At 44.7% G+C, this 19,975-nt stretch overlaps 2 protein-coding genes across 3 annotated transcripts; both read left to right on the forward strand.

Annotated features, from left to right (window-relative positions):
* The first annotated feature begins 1,396 nt into the window (after positions 1-1,396).
* Dcma (decima) lies at positions 1,397-17,490 on the forward strand. The gene is made up of 5 exons (XM_077421643.1): positions 1,397-2,634; positions 3,358-3,524; positions 9,147-9,283; positions 10,401-10,577; positions 14,212-17,490. The coding sequence occupies exons 1-5, from the start codon at positions 2,548-2,550 to the stop codon at positions 14,367-14,369; spliced, it is 726 nt and encodes a 241-aa protein (XP_077277769.1). The 5' UTR covers positions 1,397-2,547; the 3' UTR covers positions 14,370-17,490.
* Positions 17,491-18,582: 1,092 nt separating this feature from the next.
* Atpsyno (ATP synthase subunit O, mitochondrial) lies at positions 18,583-19,927 on the forward strand. 2 transcript variants are annotated; one of them, XM_077421972.1, is made up of 4 exons: positions 18,583-18,735; positions 18,951-18,995; positions 19,202-19,312; positions 19,395-19,927. In XM_077421972.1, exons 1-4 carry the CDS (start codon positions 18,715-18,717, stop codon positions 19,836-19,838), a joined length of 621 nt encoding a protein of 206 aa, XP_077278098.1. In that variant the 5' UTR covers positions 18,583-18,714; the 3' UTR covers positions 19,839-19,927. The 2 variants fall into 2 exon arrangements, with proteins under 2 accessions (XP_077278098.1, XP_077278097.1); XM_077421971.1 differs by lacking the exon at positions 18,583-18,735 and having other exon boundaries at positions 18,903-18,995.
* The last annotated feature ends 48 nt before the right edge of the window (positions 19,928-19,975 follow it).

Here is a 19,975-nt window from a genome sequence, read left to right on the forward strand (position 1 = left end):
GTCGGAAGGGCGAGTCCGTAGGATGACGGCGGCACGTGCGGCACCGAATGGCGAAAGTATCGTCGACGTGCAACGTCGTTGGGATGCAACGTCAATTAATGCATCGAAATTGCGTTATACCGGTATAGCTTTTACGGCGTTCGAAGTACTCGAACGTCTCCGCGTAAAGTGGCTCGACGAAACGCGGCACCGCGGGCGTATATATATAGGTACCGTTGCAACGGAATTGTATATGTTTCTCGGCTAAAAGTGCATTGCGGCCGTAATGCATACGATGGAGTGTGTTGAAACCGAGGCAACTTTCCTCATGCATGATGCAACTCTATATAACATCTGTACTACTTTATATTACTTTAACGTAATTATTTCTCGGTGAGACAATGTTCGGTCTAGAACGATTTATTACAAAATCTTTTCCTCCGTAGATGCACCCTGTGTTTGCGTCTTCGTTTGACGAAAATAGAACACGTCGAGACGAAATTACAAAAAGATTGTGTGCTTGGCATGCTATAATTGTACATAATTTTTAAAATGATTAAATGTATTAAAAAAATATTACTTTTTCTAGAATTTTGAAATGTGTAGCTCAAAATTGATTGCTACGAAACAGGACGATTCGTTATTAATGGTGATTTTACATAAAAAGAAAAAAAGTCAAAACTGTAGAATAAAATTTCTATATAAGACTTTATTTTCTATATTATATCAATCGGATAATTTTAATAACATTTTTTCTACCGTTCAAGTATGCATAATTGACATTAACGCAAACTATCAAATTCTATCAAAAAATAAAATAATTCAATAACAAAAAAATTCATTTAAAATATAATAAATAATACTTCTTGTTGCGTTGCAGAGATATTTGTAAAATATTGTTTTGAATAAATTTTTTTAATTAGAAATATATTTTTCCTCGTATTTCCAAAAAAAAGAGCCAAGAGAGAGAGAGAGAGAGAGAAAAGTCATTGTTAAAACAAATTCATCAACTTGGAATATTATTGAAAATTGCGCGAGTTCAAAACAGAGAATAGACACGTTCCTCTAATTGTCTGATTTTCAAATTGAATTTTCACGAAAACAAAGCTTCGTTTAAAAAGTTTTGCCCTACTTTCCCATTGTGTTTTAGAATCAGCGTCCGGCTATATACCGCCAATAACTATCTCGCGCGGCTTTGGCAGCGATTTCGCTCAGACCGCGATCGCGACGCGACGCGACGGCCAAGGTGGCACACGAGGGCAAATAAGAAAATCACGTTGTTTCACAGCGACGTTATTAAATAGAGGGGACAAATTGGCTATTTTTACAAGGGTTGCGAAACGCCAGAAAAACGGTCGCAGTGGAGGCGCCGTAGCGCGAGTCAGACATGCGCGCTCGGCGCAGGGTGGCGCGCGGCAGTGAAAGAGCTCGAGGGCGAAACCCACGTTTCAGTCCGTCGCGTGTGTTGCTACGGCTCGTATAGCGGCACTCCGCTCTCCTGCCGCCGTCGCAGTGCTCTCTCGGTGATCTCGGATCTCGGACGGGGGAAGGGTAACCGTGAGATGCCGTGACGTCGTGAGAGAGAGAGAGAGAGAAGAGCCACGCGAGGAGCCACGCGTACATACGTGACCGAGGAGGACCGGAGGGGCGGTGGTGCGCGAGTCCCACGCGATCGTCTCGCCGAGGGGGCGAGATGACGTCTCGACGGAGCGCCGCGCGACCTCGTCGCTCGTCGCGGATCGCCGCTCCTCGCGCGTAAACCCAAATTCCGCTCGTGAAATTCCCACCCGACCGCCCCGCGACGTCGATATATCGGATCTCGTCCGAGATCTCGTCCCGCGCGTCCCGGTACGTTTCCGTCGAAACGACGAGATACGCGATACGATCGGAGTTCAGGCTCGCGGAAACTGCAGTTTGTAAATACGTGGCTGAAACTCGTTCCGCGAGACAGCTTCCGCGGGGAGAAATCTCTTCCCCGCGTGTCGATATCCGGTCCCGAGATTGGAATTTAAATTCTTACGAGAGCGAGAGAAAGATCTCGCCGTAGACTCGACCCGCGCGCGGAATCGAAGGATGCACGCGATCCTATTTAACGCTACATCCGATTAGAATATGTCGCGTAAGTCTTTAAAAATAAGCAAACGAGGGGAAAAGGTCGAGCACGCTGCAGCGACTACACCGCTACGGTGGCGGCCGAGAGACGACTATGCCACTGGCGAGAGAGAGAGAGAGAGAGAAACGATAAGCCTATTATCAGCCAGCTTTAAGTGAAGCGGGATTGATCGCGTAAAAATAACCGGCGCGCGGTACAAAAAAAAAGAGGATCGCGTGGCGGGAATGCGCGCACGAGGTGCACTTTGCGACGGCGACTATATATCGGTGCGCGGTATACGCGATCGTCGAGACCGTGTGTGAAAAGCCCCCCCGTGGGTGACTTCCGGTCCGGGAGGGGTTTCGCGGGAGCCGCGTGCCTCGCTCGCCGCGCCGGAAATGCTCGCGGGAAATGATCGCCGTTGTGCCGGGTGATGACGATTGGCGAGCGAATTGTCCGTATAACAAGACTGGACGATGACGGATTCCCCGACACCATCGACCAGTAGACATCACGACGACAAATCCGACAAGCCCGAGAAATCCGATAAGACGGTGTTGCTGGTAAGCGCGAATCTGAAATCGCGCGAATCGCGCGAATCGCGGCACAACGAAAATTACCTTTCCCGAGTCGATGTAACTTTAACGAGCTTTCGCTGCAACCCGACTCGCGACCATTTTTCACGTCATCGTGGCGAGATTTTTAATCCGATATGCAGTCTCCTTAATTCATTTTTTAAGAGCCCCTCGCCGCCGTTACCTTTCCATTTCACTTTTTACAGGGTACCCGCGTGGATAATTGATGCTGGGGGAATCGAATGAATTAAGTCAGCCGGGAATAATACGTGATATTTTGGGCGGATAATTGCGGGACGGGACTCGCGGAGCGATTAGCGCGACGTTATTTTTTAATTTTTCGAGAACCGCGGATCTCTCCCCGTGGACGATCGCGTCCGTTAGTAGTTATTCGTGACGCAATCGATTCGTAAATTATCGATGACACAGGCCATTATCTGTCGCTCTCAATTATTTATAACAATGGCTCTTCGGAATGTCAAATTATGTGGCAAGATAGTTCCAACGTTATGCAAACATATCATTATTCGGTATTTGGACGAGCGTGGACGAGAAATTGCTCGACAAGAGAAATATAATAATAGCGAGAGTGACATGGGGGGGGAGAACATTATTGCCACGTTGAAGCGCGCGTGTATCCGGCGTTTCCGCCACTCCAAATGGGATAATCGATGGAGCGCGATCGCGAGTTTCACTTTTCGTGCGTTTCAGCAAATCCAGGACATAAACAGCCAGGTAGCGCAGTTCCGAGATTTGCTCATTAACATCGGACAGCCGCGCGACTGTCCGGAGCTGCGCGAAAAAATACGGAAGCTGCGCCGCAGCTGCGTGGAGGCCTGCAAGAGCACATCTCAACTGGTACTGCCGCACGTGAAAAGGTGAGCCTAGATCTCGAGACAATTCTTGAATCCCACAGAGATCTCCCCAATGAGATCTCCAAGGAGAGATCCGTGAAAATTTAACCCCAGCTCGCCACGATCCGGTCCAGTGGACCGTTCAACCGTTTTTTGGTTTTCTAGTTTTCACATATATAATAACATAATTTTCTAATTTCTTTATAATAAGTTTAGCTTAACTTCAAATCATTTTCTTGACCTGATGGTATTATCATAAACATATCTTACTTCATGGTATTTCCAATTTCTACAGTTTATACAAGCTTAAAAATATTAATTAGAATGAAAATGTCCATGCACAAAATTGAACGGTTTCACGGACCGGAGCGTGGCGAATTAAGGACTCGAAAATAAGTGCGGTTAGCCAGGGTTAAGAATCTAAATGCATAACAGTTAAAAACTTACATCCTACGTTTTATTCAAATTTCTCTTCGAGGACAGTGTATATACGGCACGTCAGGGAACGAACGTTTGAGTTGGGTATCTGTTCGATACTGATATATCCAGGCGCAGAGCTAGAGTACACTTACACCGAAGTCCCTTCAAACTATTCGCGCTCGATCAGTTACGTTAATCCGTTCGGCAGACGGATATACTCATCTATCACACGCCGCAACGAGAAAGCGAACTCGTTTCCGCCGCGATTCCAGCCGTGTGCTTTCGCAAGGGCTGAGGCTATACTGCGGCAATTTTCCGGCAACGATAACGAGAACGGAGTCGCTGCAGCCGACGTTTCTTTGCGCGAAGTTGAAGGAGCGCGTATGTAAACCGCGGAATTAACGAGGACGTCGCATATAGGACAAGGTTCCGCCGCCCTAAACTCAGGATTCAAGTTGCTTGGGGATATAGGGAGCAAGAGGGAGAGAGAGAAGAAGTTTTTCTCGATTTCTAACATTGCTTCTGCCAAGTCCATCGCACGTTTCGCACAATGCAGGTCACAGAGAGACGACGAACGACCGAACGTTCGAAGAATCATGGTCGTGAGAAAAACGTCATGTGCCGTCGCCGCCGCCGAGCACTTCCAATAACTTTTATTCCTTAAGTTTGCTGGGCGCGCCAGGCGGCGCACATTTATCACCGATTTACGTAGGATTTCCGCCGTCTGTGACTCGCGATTGACTTTCCAATTCACCTCGCGGTGAATTGCAAAGTTCTCGACAAAAATCTAATATTTCTGCAACGCAATTTTAATCAACTGATTTAATCATCTTGTTTATCTGACGCGGACGGCTTTATTACGTATATATTTGGTAATTCCAATTCAATCGCGTGCTCATCATTTCACATTAATGACACATCGCGAAATTATGTAATAATAAAATGTATTCTGGAGTTCTGGAGTGTATATATACGCGGAGATAAAAAAAAAAGATTTCTCGATACACGCAACGCGTCGGTACATATTTTTATGCTGCAGCGCGGGAAAGGTTATTTAGTTACCGCACAAGCAGCAAAAAGATTTATCACGAGTATACGTTTGTTTGCTGAAAATAATTTTGCTAAATCTACAAATTATTTCGTTTATTTATTATTAATAACGAATTATATATATTTCATTACGAAATGTATTCTAGAGATGGACCGTTTCGCTTTAATGGCATATTCATGCGAGATCTTCCATCACACGAAACAAGTTCCGCTGCAATATCGAATAATTGGTCATGGTAGAGAAGTTTGATTGCTTCCGCATCGAATATGCGATAGCAGATTTGCCGTTATGCCGCAATAGCGGAAAATCCTTTATCCCCGTTACTCAAGCGCGCTGAAAATTAGAAAACATGTTTTCAAACTACCCGTCCATCTTAATTTTCACAGGCATTACCGCGATGGCGTGGCTGCGAAAGAAGGGACCTGACAGAAACGTTGACAGCGCCGTGATAACGTACATAACGCGGAGATTATATTTACACGTAAAGTCAAATATACAACGTCACATATGCACCATATATAACATATAACGCGTGTACATATGTACAACGCGTAGGACTGCGCTTCGTCGATCTCGCTCGATCCAGGTCGCGGTAGCGCTCGCTCGTTGGAAAGTTTTGCACTCCCGAGAGCCGCCGACTTACCCGACACCGATCAAATATTAATGCCGGGAAGATTATTGCCTCCCGTTGCGTTTGTTTTTGTAGTTGCTCGCGCTAGAGAACGCGGTAAAAGTTGGCGTCGTTTCGCGCGGCGCATCGCCATCCAATTATCGCGAGAAATTGCACCGCACCGTCCATCGTCGACTCGAGATCGCCCGAGCTTCGTGAACGATTTTCGCTCTCGAGACCCCTCGAGGTGACAACTAGACAGATACCGGCTCTTGCCAAGCCACCGAATAACATTGAATGACGAATGGCCGATAAAATGAAAACAGTGTGCTTGAAAGTTGAAAGCGCAATAATTCTCGAGCGTTTTCCACGGGTGAAATGAAAAATAGTGAAAATTGCACGGAAGAGGGGATACAAAGCAGGAATTTGAAATAAAACAAGAAGAGAGTCGTGCGCGTCTCATATCGAAAACGTTGAGATAACGCGCGACATGCACGAGGGGCGGGGTCGGAACTCTTTACGGAACAATTTCCTGTCAATAATTTAATCTCCGCGAACTGGATGTATGTACATACACTGTACAATTTTGAACGCCCTCGTTTCACATATGTAGGAGTAGCGGAGCTAGCGAGAGGCAACCGCGCTGGCGGTCGCTTTTGCAATTCGGAAAGCTATGCCGGGGTTTCTCGTAATTCCTAGATTAACGTAGGCGTACCACGGTGCGGTGGGCGGCCGCTGTTGATCTCTGAAGAAAAAAAAAGGCGCGCGAATAAAATGTCGGTGCGTGCTTTGCATAATCGATGCAAAAGCGGTTGCGTGTTTCGCGGCGATACGGCGCACGAAATGCTCGCGTATACGTCCGCGCGCGAGCTGGAACATAAATCGAGCGAACGGCCGGCTGCACATGCGGCGCAATCGAACGCGCGTGTAGAGATGATCGATTGATTGTAGATCGTGCCGCTCCCCCCCCCCCCGGTGGAAGACCGTAACGCGGTAGATATATAGACACGCAGAGAGACGGACAAAGAAATTATACCCCCGGGGTTATCTATAACTTCTTGAGGCTCAATAGTTGATGACCGATGCGAGTATAACAATTTGCGAGTAATTGAACTGTTGTGCGCCGCGGCAGGTGCTGATGTCGACGTAATCAAACGGAGCTGGAAACGCGAGCGCTTGTCCCGTATAGCGATATTGTTCCCGTGCCTGCCAGCTCAGGGAGAGAATAAAGCAAACGCCATTATAACGGACCGGGGCGGTGGCGGACGGAGGTGCAATAATTAACGTTTCGTAACGGCCGGGATGAGCCGGCTTAAGCGAAGCAGGTAAAACGGTGCGTGTACTTATACGACGGGCATATTTACGATGCCGATAGTTATATTCGACGTCGGTATCTAATTAAACGCCGCTCATTGAAAATCCCACATTGCGCGTGGGCCTCATATTCAACCGTAATATAACAATCTAATTTCGCGTTCGCCCAAATAATTATTCTCGCGTTGCAGAAGCGCGCTCCAGATATTCGGTTATAATTATGAACGGACGGCGAGATGGACGGCCTCGCTTTAAATCTTCATCATACTTTTTTTTTCCTTCCGACACGAGTATTACCCGGTCAACTCCCGAGTCAAGTTTCGGCCGAGGGGAAACTCGCTGTAAATTAATGCGGGAAAATGAAATTCCGTTGTCTACCTATCATCCTCCCCTCGGCTTCGCCGAAAGCGAGTTTTTACTCTTTCGTGGCTTAAACTGTTTCGCGATTAAAGTTGAAATTAATCAGTAGAGTGGACGTAACGTAATAATAATGCCTAAAGTGCTGAGCTATATAGTTGCGTATATAATATCGACGTGCATATTACACACGTTTGTCCTTTCACTTCGGACAGAGGAGAGTTACATGAAAGGAATTTCGAAGAAACGAATTCGTGAAACATTTAGGTTTTCATTAAGGTGTGCAAAGCCCTGGAAGGTATTATTCAAAGACGACCGAGTGAAAATGAGTGAGAGAGAGCAGAAAGAGAGAGGGGGGAAGGAGGGAGGGAGGAGGAGAGAGAAAAGGTAGATGAAGGGAAAAGGATCAGTAATTGGGAGTGGCGCTAACCTTTTTACGAAACTCACTTCTACCTTTGGTTCAACATTCCTGGCTTAACTTTTTGCGAGGAACCAATCTGTGAAATCGATAGCTTTTCTTTCCTTCAGCGCTGCGAACGGCTGTACGGTGTGCCAGACGGGTTTTCTCGCAAAAGGATTTAAATTTCAACATATTGAAATCCGGAGCCCGTTCGTACAAGGCCGCCACGAGTTACGGCAAACGAAAGTTAACTCATTTCAATCCCCGTCGACTCTGTATCTCTTTCATTATAGCGTACTTCCGCGATCCGAACTTTATTTTCCGAATGTTCAACCTTGAATGACAGTCAAGTGTACAGCTATACCCATTACCTTATCGCACGGGATAAGGTAATCAGGAAATATATATATAAAAAGAAGAAATTAACAGCTTTGGTAATCCAGTCGTCTTACCCGCGGCGAGAAGCTGTCACGAATATGCTTACAGATCGAGATCGGTTGCCTTCGGTCGTGCCAGTCTATTTCGCGCACGTTAATTGGAATCTCATTAAACGGAAGCCAACCGAAATGGTTTCTCTGCAAGGACTTCGCTCAATGCTCGACCAATGCGGTAATTGACGTAAAACGGGTTAATCAGAGAACTTGGTTTTCCTGCGGCCTTCTACCGTGCTGCCTATCCCCCTTCCACGATTTTACGTTATCGGATTACGCTTCACGGCATATTTCATAAAATATCGCCGGTGACTCTCTTCAGAAATTCAAGGCAACGTATTTGTTATATAAAATCCGCTGCGCGGAAATGTGATATCGCGCTCGGAAACGTTTTCCCGCGCTAAAAGATTGCGTATCCAACGAGATCATCCTAAAGCAGTCCTCCCTCTCCGTCGTCCTTGAAAATTCTTACATGTACCCGAGCACGTCATTAATGTCGTGACGTTTTTATTTACCGCCGCAAATGTCATGCCAGGGAAAAAGAGACGAGGAACAGGTTTGCCTACGGGATGCAACACACCGACACTTGGACACGTCTGCGAAAGGTGCGCGCGTTAATGAGACCAGTATACTTGTGCCAGTTGTGACTCGCGGGTGACCCCTTCGCGTAAGCGGTAGTATTAATGTTTTTAATGTAATTAACTCGGCGTGCTACGGAGCGCGAAGGCGGAGCGCAGGGGAAATCAGATTTATGGACTTTCAACTAAAATCGGGCGCATCCGAGAGAGGACCCGACAAGAAAGTCGTTAAAGCAATTCGTATATCTCTCGCGATAATGCGATTCACTTAGCCGTATTATACATTCAGTAACGATAACGTGATCTTTCGCGGTTTTATTCACGCTTTCCTTTCATGTTACTTCCGAAACTTCGTAAGATCTGGGAACCGAAGCGAGATTATACACTTAACATATATATTTTGTACATATATAGTATATACATGCTCTTATTGAGGATTAATCTTATAGACGATTGAAAATCTTTTGGAAATACCTTGTTTTCAGCGCCATTGACGTTGGAATACCAGTCGACAGTCCAAATCTGGTGCTGCTGTTTTACGTGGCTCAACTCTTCTTACGCGAACTGCACAAGAGTAAAAACCTCATACAAATCATACCCATGGATATGTCCGGTTATTACGGTAAGTCATGCATGTTAAAACGTTTGGTGGCGATACAATAATTATCTCTAAATTGTTCAAAGAATCTGCGGATGCAGGAAAGTGAGAGGAATCCACGGGGCACTTGACCGATAGCTTTTTTTATCGAGTACCGCGACTCGGTCGTCCGCGCGATTTTAATCTCGAGAGATAAATGAACGCTCGTCGACAATGAGACAAAATTTAATTCACGTCGTTTTCGATAATGTAATACACTTAATTATGCAAAACCCGCGAGAGAGATTTGCGTGAAAGATCGTAAAGGACGAGCGCAAAGGTGTCGTCGGAATCGAGTCACGATGCGTTATCGGCGTTATTGCAACGTTAAATCGGTTTCTGCGGTCGCTTTGAGTCAGGCCGGATAGACTGATTTACGGCGTGTATATCCCAACGGACCATAATTCTCAAAACTACCGTATAGTTATAGGCTGCCACGCATTCGGCAAATCCCAATTTCCAACTACACGTCGCTTCCTGCAATCGAGTCGCATTCTGTTGCACACGACGTACATGTGTCAGAGAGAGAGAGAGAGAGAGAGAGAGAGAGAGAGAGAGAGAGAGAGAGAGAGTGACGAACCATACCGTTGCAAGAGTAGCGTTAATATGTGTGTTTTTTTTCTAACTTTTTGCAACGTTTGCGAAGTAACAAGTAAGCCACAATACAAGATATCTCCCTCTTTCATACGTCAAACTTCGCTCCGAATAATTTATAACTATTTCCTTGACATTAATACTATAGCTTGTTCCGGGCGCTCGCTTATTTCTCCCTCCGTTGCACGTATTATAAAGTTTATGGAAAGTTTTTTAAACCTCGAAAAAATAGTAGAAAAAAATGGATAAGGAACGCCCTATGCATTTTTATATTAAACCCACGCTAAACAGAGCGTTACGCGTATTAACATATTATTCGTATTATTAAATAAAAAAATCGTGATTATATTATTTCCGCCACCCTTCGCTTAAAAATATTTTTCCCGCGAGAGAGAGAGAGAGATATGCCCGCGGGAGTATATATACCGGGAGATGAAAAGAAGACATTACTGAAATTGAATTGGCGCCGTCGAAATCTAACGACACAGTTTTCGTTATCGCGTTACAGAGAGCCGCGCCGGTCCCTCGTATATCGGCAATGTGGTCTCGCAGATCCTCCTGTGCAAACAGATTAGACCGGACTTCAACGAGGAGGAGCTGTGCAGCATCCGAAAGGACTCGGAAGAGATCGGCCAGCTGATAGCGGAGCTACAAGAATTTATGCCCCAATCCGAAGCTGACACGGGTACAATTTCACTAGTACCTTCGTTCATATTCAGCCCGAGATCCTTGTCCTATTCAGCGGTTGTCCCGCCGAGTTTATCAGTCGCGGTTTTCAGAAAGCGGATTTGTCGAGCGATAGAAAGTAACGGAAAAGAAAAGTAATCTAAAATTAAATGTTACAAAGATGATTAGAACTTCTATTATCCGATCTAGACAACAAGATGTTCGAATGATCTATAATTTTACGATCAGTCAAATAACAAATAACATTTTAAAGCAAAGGAAGTTTACTTATCGCACAACATTCTGTGAATTGTAACGAAATAGAAATTATCACAGTAATTTAACAGTTTTCTTCATCCTTCGTTCCATCTTTCCAGTCCTTCTGAGCTGTTCAATTTACATATTTTTCTTAGTACGTTTGTTGCAGCGAGACCGCGCTTTCTTTCCGTACCTCGTAACATCTGAGACTTGTTTCTAAAGCAGAGAATATACTTCAGAATGACTGGGAATGTTGGTTCTCCGGCGTTTACGTCTTGCTGGTATATGTACACGGTTATTTCAGTCGATTATTATAGTACTAGGATGAAGACGTATGTTATATCATGTGTAACATCCGCCTACATGTGTTTGCGTAAACGTAATGTGCAGTATGTGCACGAGGGATGTTCATTCTCTTGTGCAATACCGGTTTGAATAACCGAGCTTGAACGGTGTTCGGATAATAGAGGTTTTATTACATATGTATACAAAAATACACACACACACACACACACACATTTTTTCACTAGAATATTTTTCCCAACGCCGTAACATAAAAACCGAAATTTTTCCGGCTGTGCGGAGCGAGATTAAAAAGCGAGAGATGGAGGGGGTGGGATAAATAGGTCGAAAAGTTTGTAGACTCGATCCTCTCTGAAACGAGGCGGAAGAGATACGGAATAGGCTTGATCGATATAATATGCGGAACGGGAAAGCATTGTGGGCTTGTCGGGCATGTCGTTAGTGCGTGCACCACAAACGTGAGCTCGTGTCGATACATGGTGAACGCGGGAGAACGCCGTCCGACCCTTAGACCCTGACAATACAGGTCAAGGACGATCCATTCTGCAAAATCCGTTTGTCCGAACTGCATTCCTCCGGTCCGTGAAGGAAGCGCGAACGAGCGAAAGTGGCAAATGCCAGAGGGCAAAAGAGCGAGGAGAGCGGGGGCGGAAAAAAAAGTGAAGAACGGGGAGGGGAAAAATATACTCGGCGGCCAACAAATCTAGGCTGCCGTTCGTAAAACAATCTAGCCTGTTTGTTCGATAAATATTGCCTTCCATTGTGCTGCCAGGAGTTGACTTAAGCGTGGAACAGGAGGTTGAAAAGGGAGAGAGAGAGGAGAAGGAAAAGAAAAAAGAGAAGAGAAGCCGAAGACAGAGAAGACGAAAAGAGGTGGTTTAAGCGCGAATTAAACTATGTTCCCCTGCATCATAAATCAATGTAACGATGGAATAATAGCGCGGAGTTACATTTCAGACGGTCGTATTATTAATGAATGCGTAACATCCGGCAGATCCGGGATATCCATGGTAAGCGCTCTGGGTTCCAAATGTTCGAGTAATAATGACAAATAAATGTGAGATATTCGCCGGAACGGGTGAGACGCGACCGCTGAAAATCCTCTTTCCGGCACAAGCGTAGCAATCAGCGCGAGTGCCTTACGCTGCTACGAAGGCGAAAAATTTCAGGCAAATCGGGGGGAAAAAAAAAACCGACGAGATGTGACGAGAAGGGCTAACGAATAGGGGGAGGGAGGGGAAAACGACGCATGCGATGCAATCCAGGATTTATGGAAACAATATCGATGAACGTTTTCATCGTGCTCATCTGCATTCATCTGCGTTGCGAACTCGTCAATGCGAAGACAACGTGATATACAAGTATGCGCGTATATGTATATATATGTATACATATATGCATATATGCATATATAAAGAGAACGTCCGCTTTTTCCGTACGAGAAATCTCAATTTGCTGAATGTCATAATCAAACGCACACAAAACGAACTTGTCGTGCCTCATTCTGGTTCCCGTAATGGTTTTTGCTCGACAGCTAAATTTTAATCGATTTTAATGCGCTCCGCCGTCGGGGGTGCGAGCTTGTTTTGCAAATGTATTCGCAACTAAATTAGTAATTAACAGACAGAAGAGGGGTGGGCATCAGGGGAGCGGCGGGAAGGGGGCTCCAAACGCGCGCGCGGTTTCGGGAGCAAGGTCGGAGCCGCGGATCCGCAGCTTCCGACTCCGAGGTATACGACGGGCGACAGCGGCGCCGGCAAGCGAATCCGCGCGCGGTTATCGAGAGGAAAAGCGGCAGCTTTTGACACGCAGAGCGGGTCAAGGTCGCGGAATCGAGATGATTTTCGCTGGCGAGATTCGCTCGCGAGACACGCGAGACGAAACGAGAATTTTGGGAAAGGGTGGGCGGACGGAACGTCCGTCGTCGCCACGGAACGCGCCCGCGACCGCGCGTTCTGAGCGCGATGAAAAACCGCGGGGGGAGGGGGGGACGTGGGACGACTGACGCGGAATCGCTAGACGGTATATACGCTTGCGCGGCGGATTTGCAAACAATCTCGTGGTATATTTGCAAAACAATCCGGCCGCGTCCAGTTTAGGAAGGAGAGAGCTCGACGAGTACTTCCGCCGAGCGGAAACGCGACGCCGCGAAGCGGAATTACCGCCTCTCCCGCACCCCTCCCGTCCCCGACTTCGCGCAACCCCCTCGCTCGTTTCGCACACCAACACAGTCAATACAAATTCATCCAATGCCGGCTAACGCAATATTCTTTGTTGAGGCACGTAATTACATTTTTCTACGAGACGCGAACTGATAACCGAAACAGTTATCGCTATCGGTTTTTTTTTCCGTGTCCTATAGCAAATTTTTCTGATATTTTTTTTTCAATAAAATAATCGGTTCGATGATAATTTGCGATTTATTAAAATTCCGCGAGTACGCGGTCACTTCATTTCGACGATATAATGATCTCGAATGCATATTCCGCGTATTGCGAATAATCGGAATTGCTCGAAATTAATTTCGTTTCGTCGAACAGATAAATACACCCGATTATAATGGATATAGAGCTTATCTATCCGGAATATATGTGTTACATCCGTTGTTTGGGATTATAACACGAGCGCCGACATCCTTCCCGCGCGTTACGTCAAACCCCGCGAGATTATCCTTGTACGCTCTCAATCTCTCGCGGAATTTCATATTCCTGTCGCCTATACCGACGTTATCCGAGAAGACCCCCGATGGCATTGCAATTTATAGCGATCGTCACGTTGACGGAATTAAGTCGTCTTTTCAGCGGGAAGAATGCGCGATCCTTTTTCCCCTTCGTCCTCGTCGCCTTTTCGTGTAAGGCTCGGAACATATTAGCCGTGTCTACTTCTAATAATTAAAAAAAATAGAGAGAGCTTGAACACGAGACACTTGTATATGGCATCATGAAATTTTGCTACACCATTACGATATCTCTGTAAATCTGCGCGACAATTTCGAAATTTTAGTACCCCCCTCACTTTCTTCGGGCACATAGGCCACCACGAGATAACGACCTAAGTCATAAAATTTTCTCTCTCTCTAATTCTCTCCCTAGAGAAGCCCGTGGCCCTTCACAATCCTGGGAACAAAATCAATCGGAACAACGGAACACGGAGGATGCACCGATGGAGCAGCAACAGAGACCGACAATCGTCCTACTTCCGCAACGGTTTCAGATTTCTCTGCTGCGCTGCGAGCACTAATTACGTTTAACGTACATATAATAAATTCATCTCGACTCATTAAAACGTAATATAGTTGCGATTATGTGAATAATTAATGCGCACCGATATATTTTTGCAGTGATTTCAAACCGCTAAAAATCCCCTAAAATAAAGTTAACAGGAATCGATTACGGCGCTTGGGCTCGTAAAACGAATCGCGGCGGAAAGTCCCGTTTATATGAAGTGTCCTGAAAGAGGCGTGTAACAGTTTGGCGATTTATTTTCGTAGGAACTCAGGAGTCGCTTTCGACGAAACTTTAATATATCGCGCGCGCCTTCGCCCACCGTAATTTCTTAACTATAGTTTCCGCGCCATTAATACACGTCTCTCTTGGGATCACTTTTTGTGAAAGACAACGGATAAAGAACGTCGCAACGATAACGTCGGGACGTCGGGAGATACACTTCGAGGCCTATAATCGAAAGGCCTAAAGACCTGTCCCGCTCGATGATAATACCCTTGGAACAAATTTTTAACGCACGTGTACAGCCGGTGACAATCAAAGTAGCAGCTCGAGACGTCGATATTAAACAAATCGCGCCGCGACGGATACGGGTAAAGAAAAAAGAGGGGGGGGGAGAATTTCAGCACCTTTCACGTCTCTCAGCAAGAATTCTAGTGGCACTCGATACTGCTCCCATTTTTTTGGACGTCCTTCTAGCCTCTCTCCTAAGAACTTCCCCATTAAATTTCCAACTCGCGGACAAAAGGGCCGCCGCCGCCGCCGCCGGCGCGCCGGTGTCGAGGAGCCCCTTTATTCAAGTCCACTCCACAAATCTCGTCTCATCAATCCCGCGCGCTCTACCGATTGCTCGGATATCCTAATTCCGAATTTTGCCCCAAATTCGTATCTTCAATTTTCTCGTCTCGCGTTTTAGATCTATCGTTCGTGTCAAATTTAATCGAGAATCGTTAATCAAAACTAGCTTGTAATCTCCGGTTTATATACGGGGTCCCAAAAGATCCCGCGGACATCTAGAAGACGAGCGCGTTTCGAATATATCGTCAGATTTAATCGCGTCTGTGTCGTGTCAAAGCGAGTAGATTGTAACGTTGTGGAGCAATTATAATATCCTAGCGTATTTACAAGTGAGTGGACCAACCTCGATCTATTTATAATGCGCGACCGGCGCGCACGCATTGTAGCCCTAGGCGTACGCGCGTTTCGCATCTCGCATATATACATATATATGTGTATATATAGAGATCGTCTACAAAGCAATACGTAGGAGTTACACACGCAGAGAAGCGTTGCGCCAAGATATATGCATATATATATATATATATATATATATATATATTTATATATATTTATATGCATTGTGTATGTGTATGAACGAATATAGACTTATTGTTAGCCGCGCACGCCCGTTCATACATTTCTCTCGCATGTATGGAAGTACACAGCCGGAAGCACTATCGTTATCTCGTGACTTTAACCCTAAACAGTATCGTTAAACACGTCATTGAAGAAAAATAGAAGAGAAAAAAAAAGAAAAGAGGAAGATCAGCCGATTAGTTTTGTTTCGGAAGGTTGCTTTTCGTGCTTCGATTCGTAATGATAAATCCATGACGCGATACCGCGGTGCAAAAGGGATATTTTTGTATTTCCACAAACGCAAACAGAGCGTTACTGTTTCGGGTTAATAATCGACGCTGCGTGCGACCAGCCGGCGCGGCGCGGGCGTCTGTGAAGAAAGAAAGAGAAAACGAAGAAGAAAGAAGAGATCGATATACTCACGCGAGAGCGTCAAACAGCCGTACATACTTTTACGACCGCAATAATATAATCAATAATCGTAAAAGATACGAGATATTTTGTTACTTTCTCTTTTTATCCGAGCGCGTTCTGACATACTTTTTTAAAAAGAAACGATTTCCGCACCCTTTTGAGTCTCTCTCTCGTTTAATCGTTACGTTTAATCGCTACGAAGGGGATCATACGTGATATCTCGAACGTTCCACGGTGACTCGATTTGAGTTGTTACGTATGTAAATTAGACTAAGAGCGTACTCTCGGCGCAACGGGAGAGAGTGACTATTTTATATGAGCGTTGCGCGCGCGCGGAAAAAAAGGCGGAAATAAGCACTCGCGGGTGGAAAATGACCATATCCTGTTCTGCTCCTGATTCCTAAGCGTCGCGAGATTGCACGTTCGATTAAATTACACATATCAATCGTGATCGGGATCGAAAAAGAAAAAAAAGGAGAGAGAAGAAAGGAAACGATCCGGCGATCATGTAACTTTATCCCTTATACACGGAGAGAATTTTCTCTTAAAATTTACCCCGAAATCATGATGGTAGTTGTGGGACAACATATGTACCACCAAGAATTTTATGCGAGCTATTCTGATTAATATATCTACCACAATAAAAAAATATTAATATCTATTACATTGAAATATAAAATATGTTTGATTAATTTTACTAAAGTATATCCAGGAAATTTCAATAATTTTTCAAAATTTATCACGTTTGTAAAATGTCTTTTGTATATTTTAGAAATTCCTTGGTTGCCCAAGTTGTCCCATCAAGTGAATTTAAGGATAAAATATAACGAAAAATTCTCTTCGTGTAGGGCCATTAACTTCAATGGCGAAAATTTTCACTTTTCACCTTTTCGCCCTAATAGGGACAAAGCTACGTGATCGCTACCCTGGTCGAATCGTTTGCTTAATAATCGCCTAGCCTCGGGATGTCGGATGCGGAATAACGATCGAATCTCGAGAGGTGATCGTCGCCCGAATCGCCAGATCCATTCGGACGATCGTCCACATCTCGCGAATCGGCGATTCGATATTATCTCTGCGTTCCTTCGGTCCTGTCGCGGTGTAGAAAAAAAAAGGGGACCGAAACTCTACTCGAATATTTCACTTCGTCGAATTTTACGTTGAGGGAACACTTAACGAAGACAAAGGAAAAAAAAGCAGAGAATATATATTAGCTGACGTGTCGTATTTTTAGGCGATATAGAGAAAGAGAAAAGTGTGTGAGGGTTATAGGAGCCCGATAATTGGGCTCGTAAATTGACGCGAATAGCGAAATCAAATTAAGATGAAATATAATGTATCACGTTGACGAAATAAATTTGACTCGTTCGAAACGAATCGATCGTCTTTTTGTCCTTATTCCTTTACGTCCAGCCTTAGCTCTGTATATGTTCTCTCGGTGTAAACACATTTCTTGCACGGAAAAAAAGATGAGTATTCTTGATTTGAAAGTATTTTTAGTTTCAACATGGAAATCTCGAAATGAGATTTTACTTGCGTCAAAGGAAACTTGCTTGAACGAAATATTTTGTATGGTTCAAATAAACACTGTTAAATATTAAAGGATGAATTTGAAATCAATACCTTGTGTTAAATAACATTTTGCTATTTTTAACTGCGTATATGTCGAAGTTTATATTATTTCAACGCAAAACAGTATTATTTTGAATATTGGCATTGTTTTAGTTAATAAATTAATGATATATTGAGTAGGTGCAGTGGCGATCTACAAAAATAATTAAAAATAATAACCCAAAATGAGTTTAATTTGACACTGCAAATTTAACAGTGAAGAAAAAAAAGTTGAAATTCTTACAAGAAGATTGACTGTTGCGTATACACAAATATATAAGTCCTGATTTGAGTATACACAAGCTTTATGATTCGATGCTTCTTCATTTTCCGTGTGGTTGGTTCCTGAATCGGAGGCTGCTGGAAGGCTGATAAAGGGAGTGAAAAATAAACCCTCTACGTCGCTTTATTTCGGCTGAGACAAGACGCACGATGTTACGGATATACAACTTTCAAATACGGTTCGCCAGAATCGAGGTCGCGAGGAGGCAGGGCGCTTAACACCCTCGACAAATTTTAAAAAAAGTTCGGGAAAATCGGAAAGAGAAAACTCACCGAAAAAACGCCACGTTCTCGTCACCCTCCTTCGTCTCCTCCCTTCCGCGACCTCGTTCGATTAACACGCGCGCCGCGCGCGAATTCGTGATTAACGAGAGCGCAAAACGCATTAGAATGTAATAACGCGAGAAGCGCGAAATTGCATTTCGAACCCGAGACGCGCCGCGAATACCTGGACGGTAACTCGGCGAGCGGACCCCTCGCGACATCTGGCGCGCGCGCGGCGAACCGGATCCTCGGTTCTTCGCAGGGAAGATCGTTGCTCCGGCCTCCGGCGCGTGCCGCCTGCAATACTCGCAAACGGTTCGTACGATTCCTACACCAGCTACACCTACACACTCTCGTATTATATAATAATGGTGGCCGAGCAGGCCGAGTGAAGACGTGAAGAGCCGTACCTCGCTCCTCCGATCGTCGTCGAGACCCGTGAAGATGTCTGTTGGTAGAATAATTGTGAGTAGATTGCGTTATGACGCTTAAACATTCCTGGATTGCCCCGACATTAAAACTACTTTAGCCTTCGCGATTAAAAAAATAATTACGATACGTATATCTTCACATAAATTGAAATGTATTTGTTGCTTGTACATACGACACTCGTTCGTATGGATATCTCGCCACTTCGTTTTGATTAAATGTCAGTAATGCGGATGATTCTCTCGTTTCAGGCACGTACCTTCTCCACGTCGACCGCCGCGCAGAAGCTGGTGAAGGTATTTAAATTGTTTTTCGACAAGCGACCACTGCATACCTCTGCATGATGATAGATGACAAGCTCGGTCATATGAATTTCCAGAGAGTTACTTTAATTCCTCCATTTTATTGCACTATGTCATGATATAAGTTCTGTAAACAATTGTCTGTTTACTGTGTATACGTGTGTCGATTGATCTTTATCCTGTTTCCTGTATTATTACAGCCTCCAATTCAAGTATTTGGATTAGAAGGCAGGTATGCCACAGCTCTTTTCTCAGCCGCGTCTAAACAGAAGTCTTTGAACGAGGTGGAGAAGGACTTGATCAGTCTCCAGGTACGATAGTCTGTGTAAACGAAAAGTTGTGTACGCATATCAGTTCATTTCAGATATTAATCTGTAACTGTGCTTGAATCAGGGTCTTTTAAAGACGAATGCTACGCTGGTGGATTTTATAAATAATCCCACGATAAGGCGAAGAGCTAAGGTGGATATTTTTAAAGCCATCGGAAGCAAGGGCGTGAATCCAGCCACCGGAAATCTGCTGACGTTACTCGCGGAGAACGGCCGATTGCCGAAACTCAATGTGGTCATCAATTTGTACAAGATGCTTATGGCCGCTAACAGAGGGGAAGTGGTATGCGAGGTGATCACCGCAAATCCGCTTGATGCCGATCTGAAGGCGAAACTGGAGTCAACCCTGAAACGTTTAGTGAAGAAGGGTCAAACCATTTTGCTCACTGCCAAGGTAGATCCCTCCATCATCGGCGGTATGATCGTATCGGTAGATGACAAATACGTAGACATGAGCGTCGCTAGTAAAATTAAAATGTACACTGACCTCATCCAAACCGCAGTGTAATAAAGCATAGTTATATGAATTAATGAAGTAAACTCATATATTCGAGTATCATGTAAATTATCGGACAGAAATAAAAACTGTACAATCAATTCCTAAGTCTCCAATAATTATTCTTTATACTGTACGGATATGTTAAT

Source organism: Temnothorax americanus, unplaced genomic scaffold, assembly GCF_048541705.1.
Source record: "Temnothorax americanus isolate GAGA-0224 unplaced genomic scaffold, ASM4854170v1 Scaffold7, whole genome shotgun sequence".
NCBI lineage: Eukaryota > Metazoa > Arthropoda > Insecta > Hymenoptera > Formicidae > Temnothorax > Temnothorax americanus.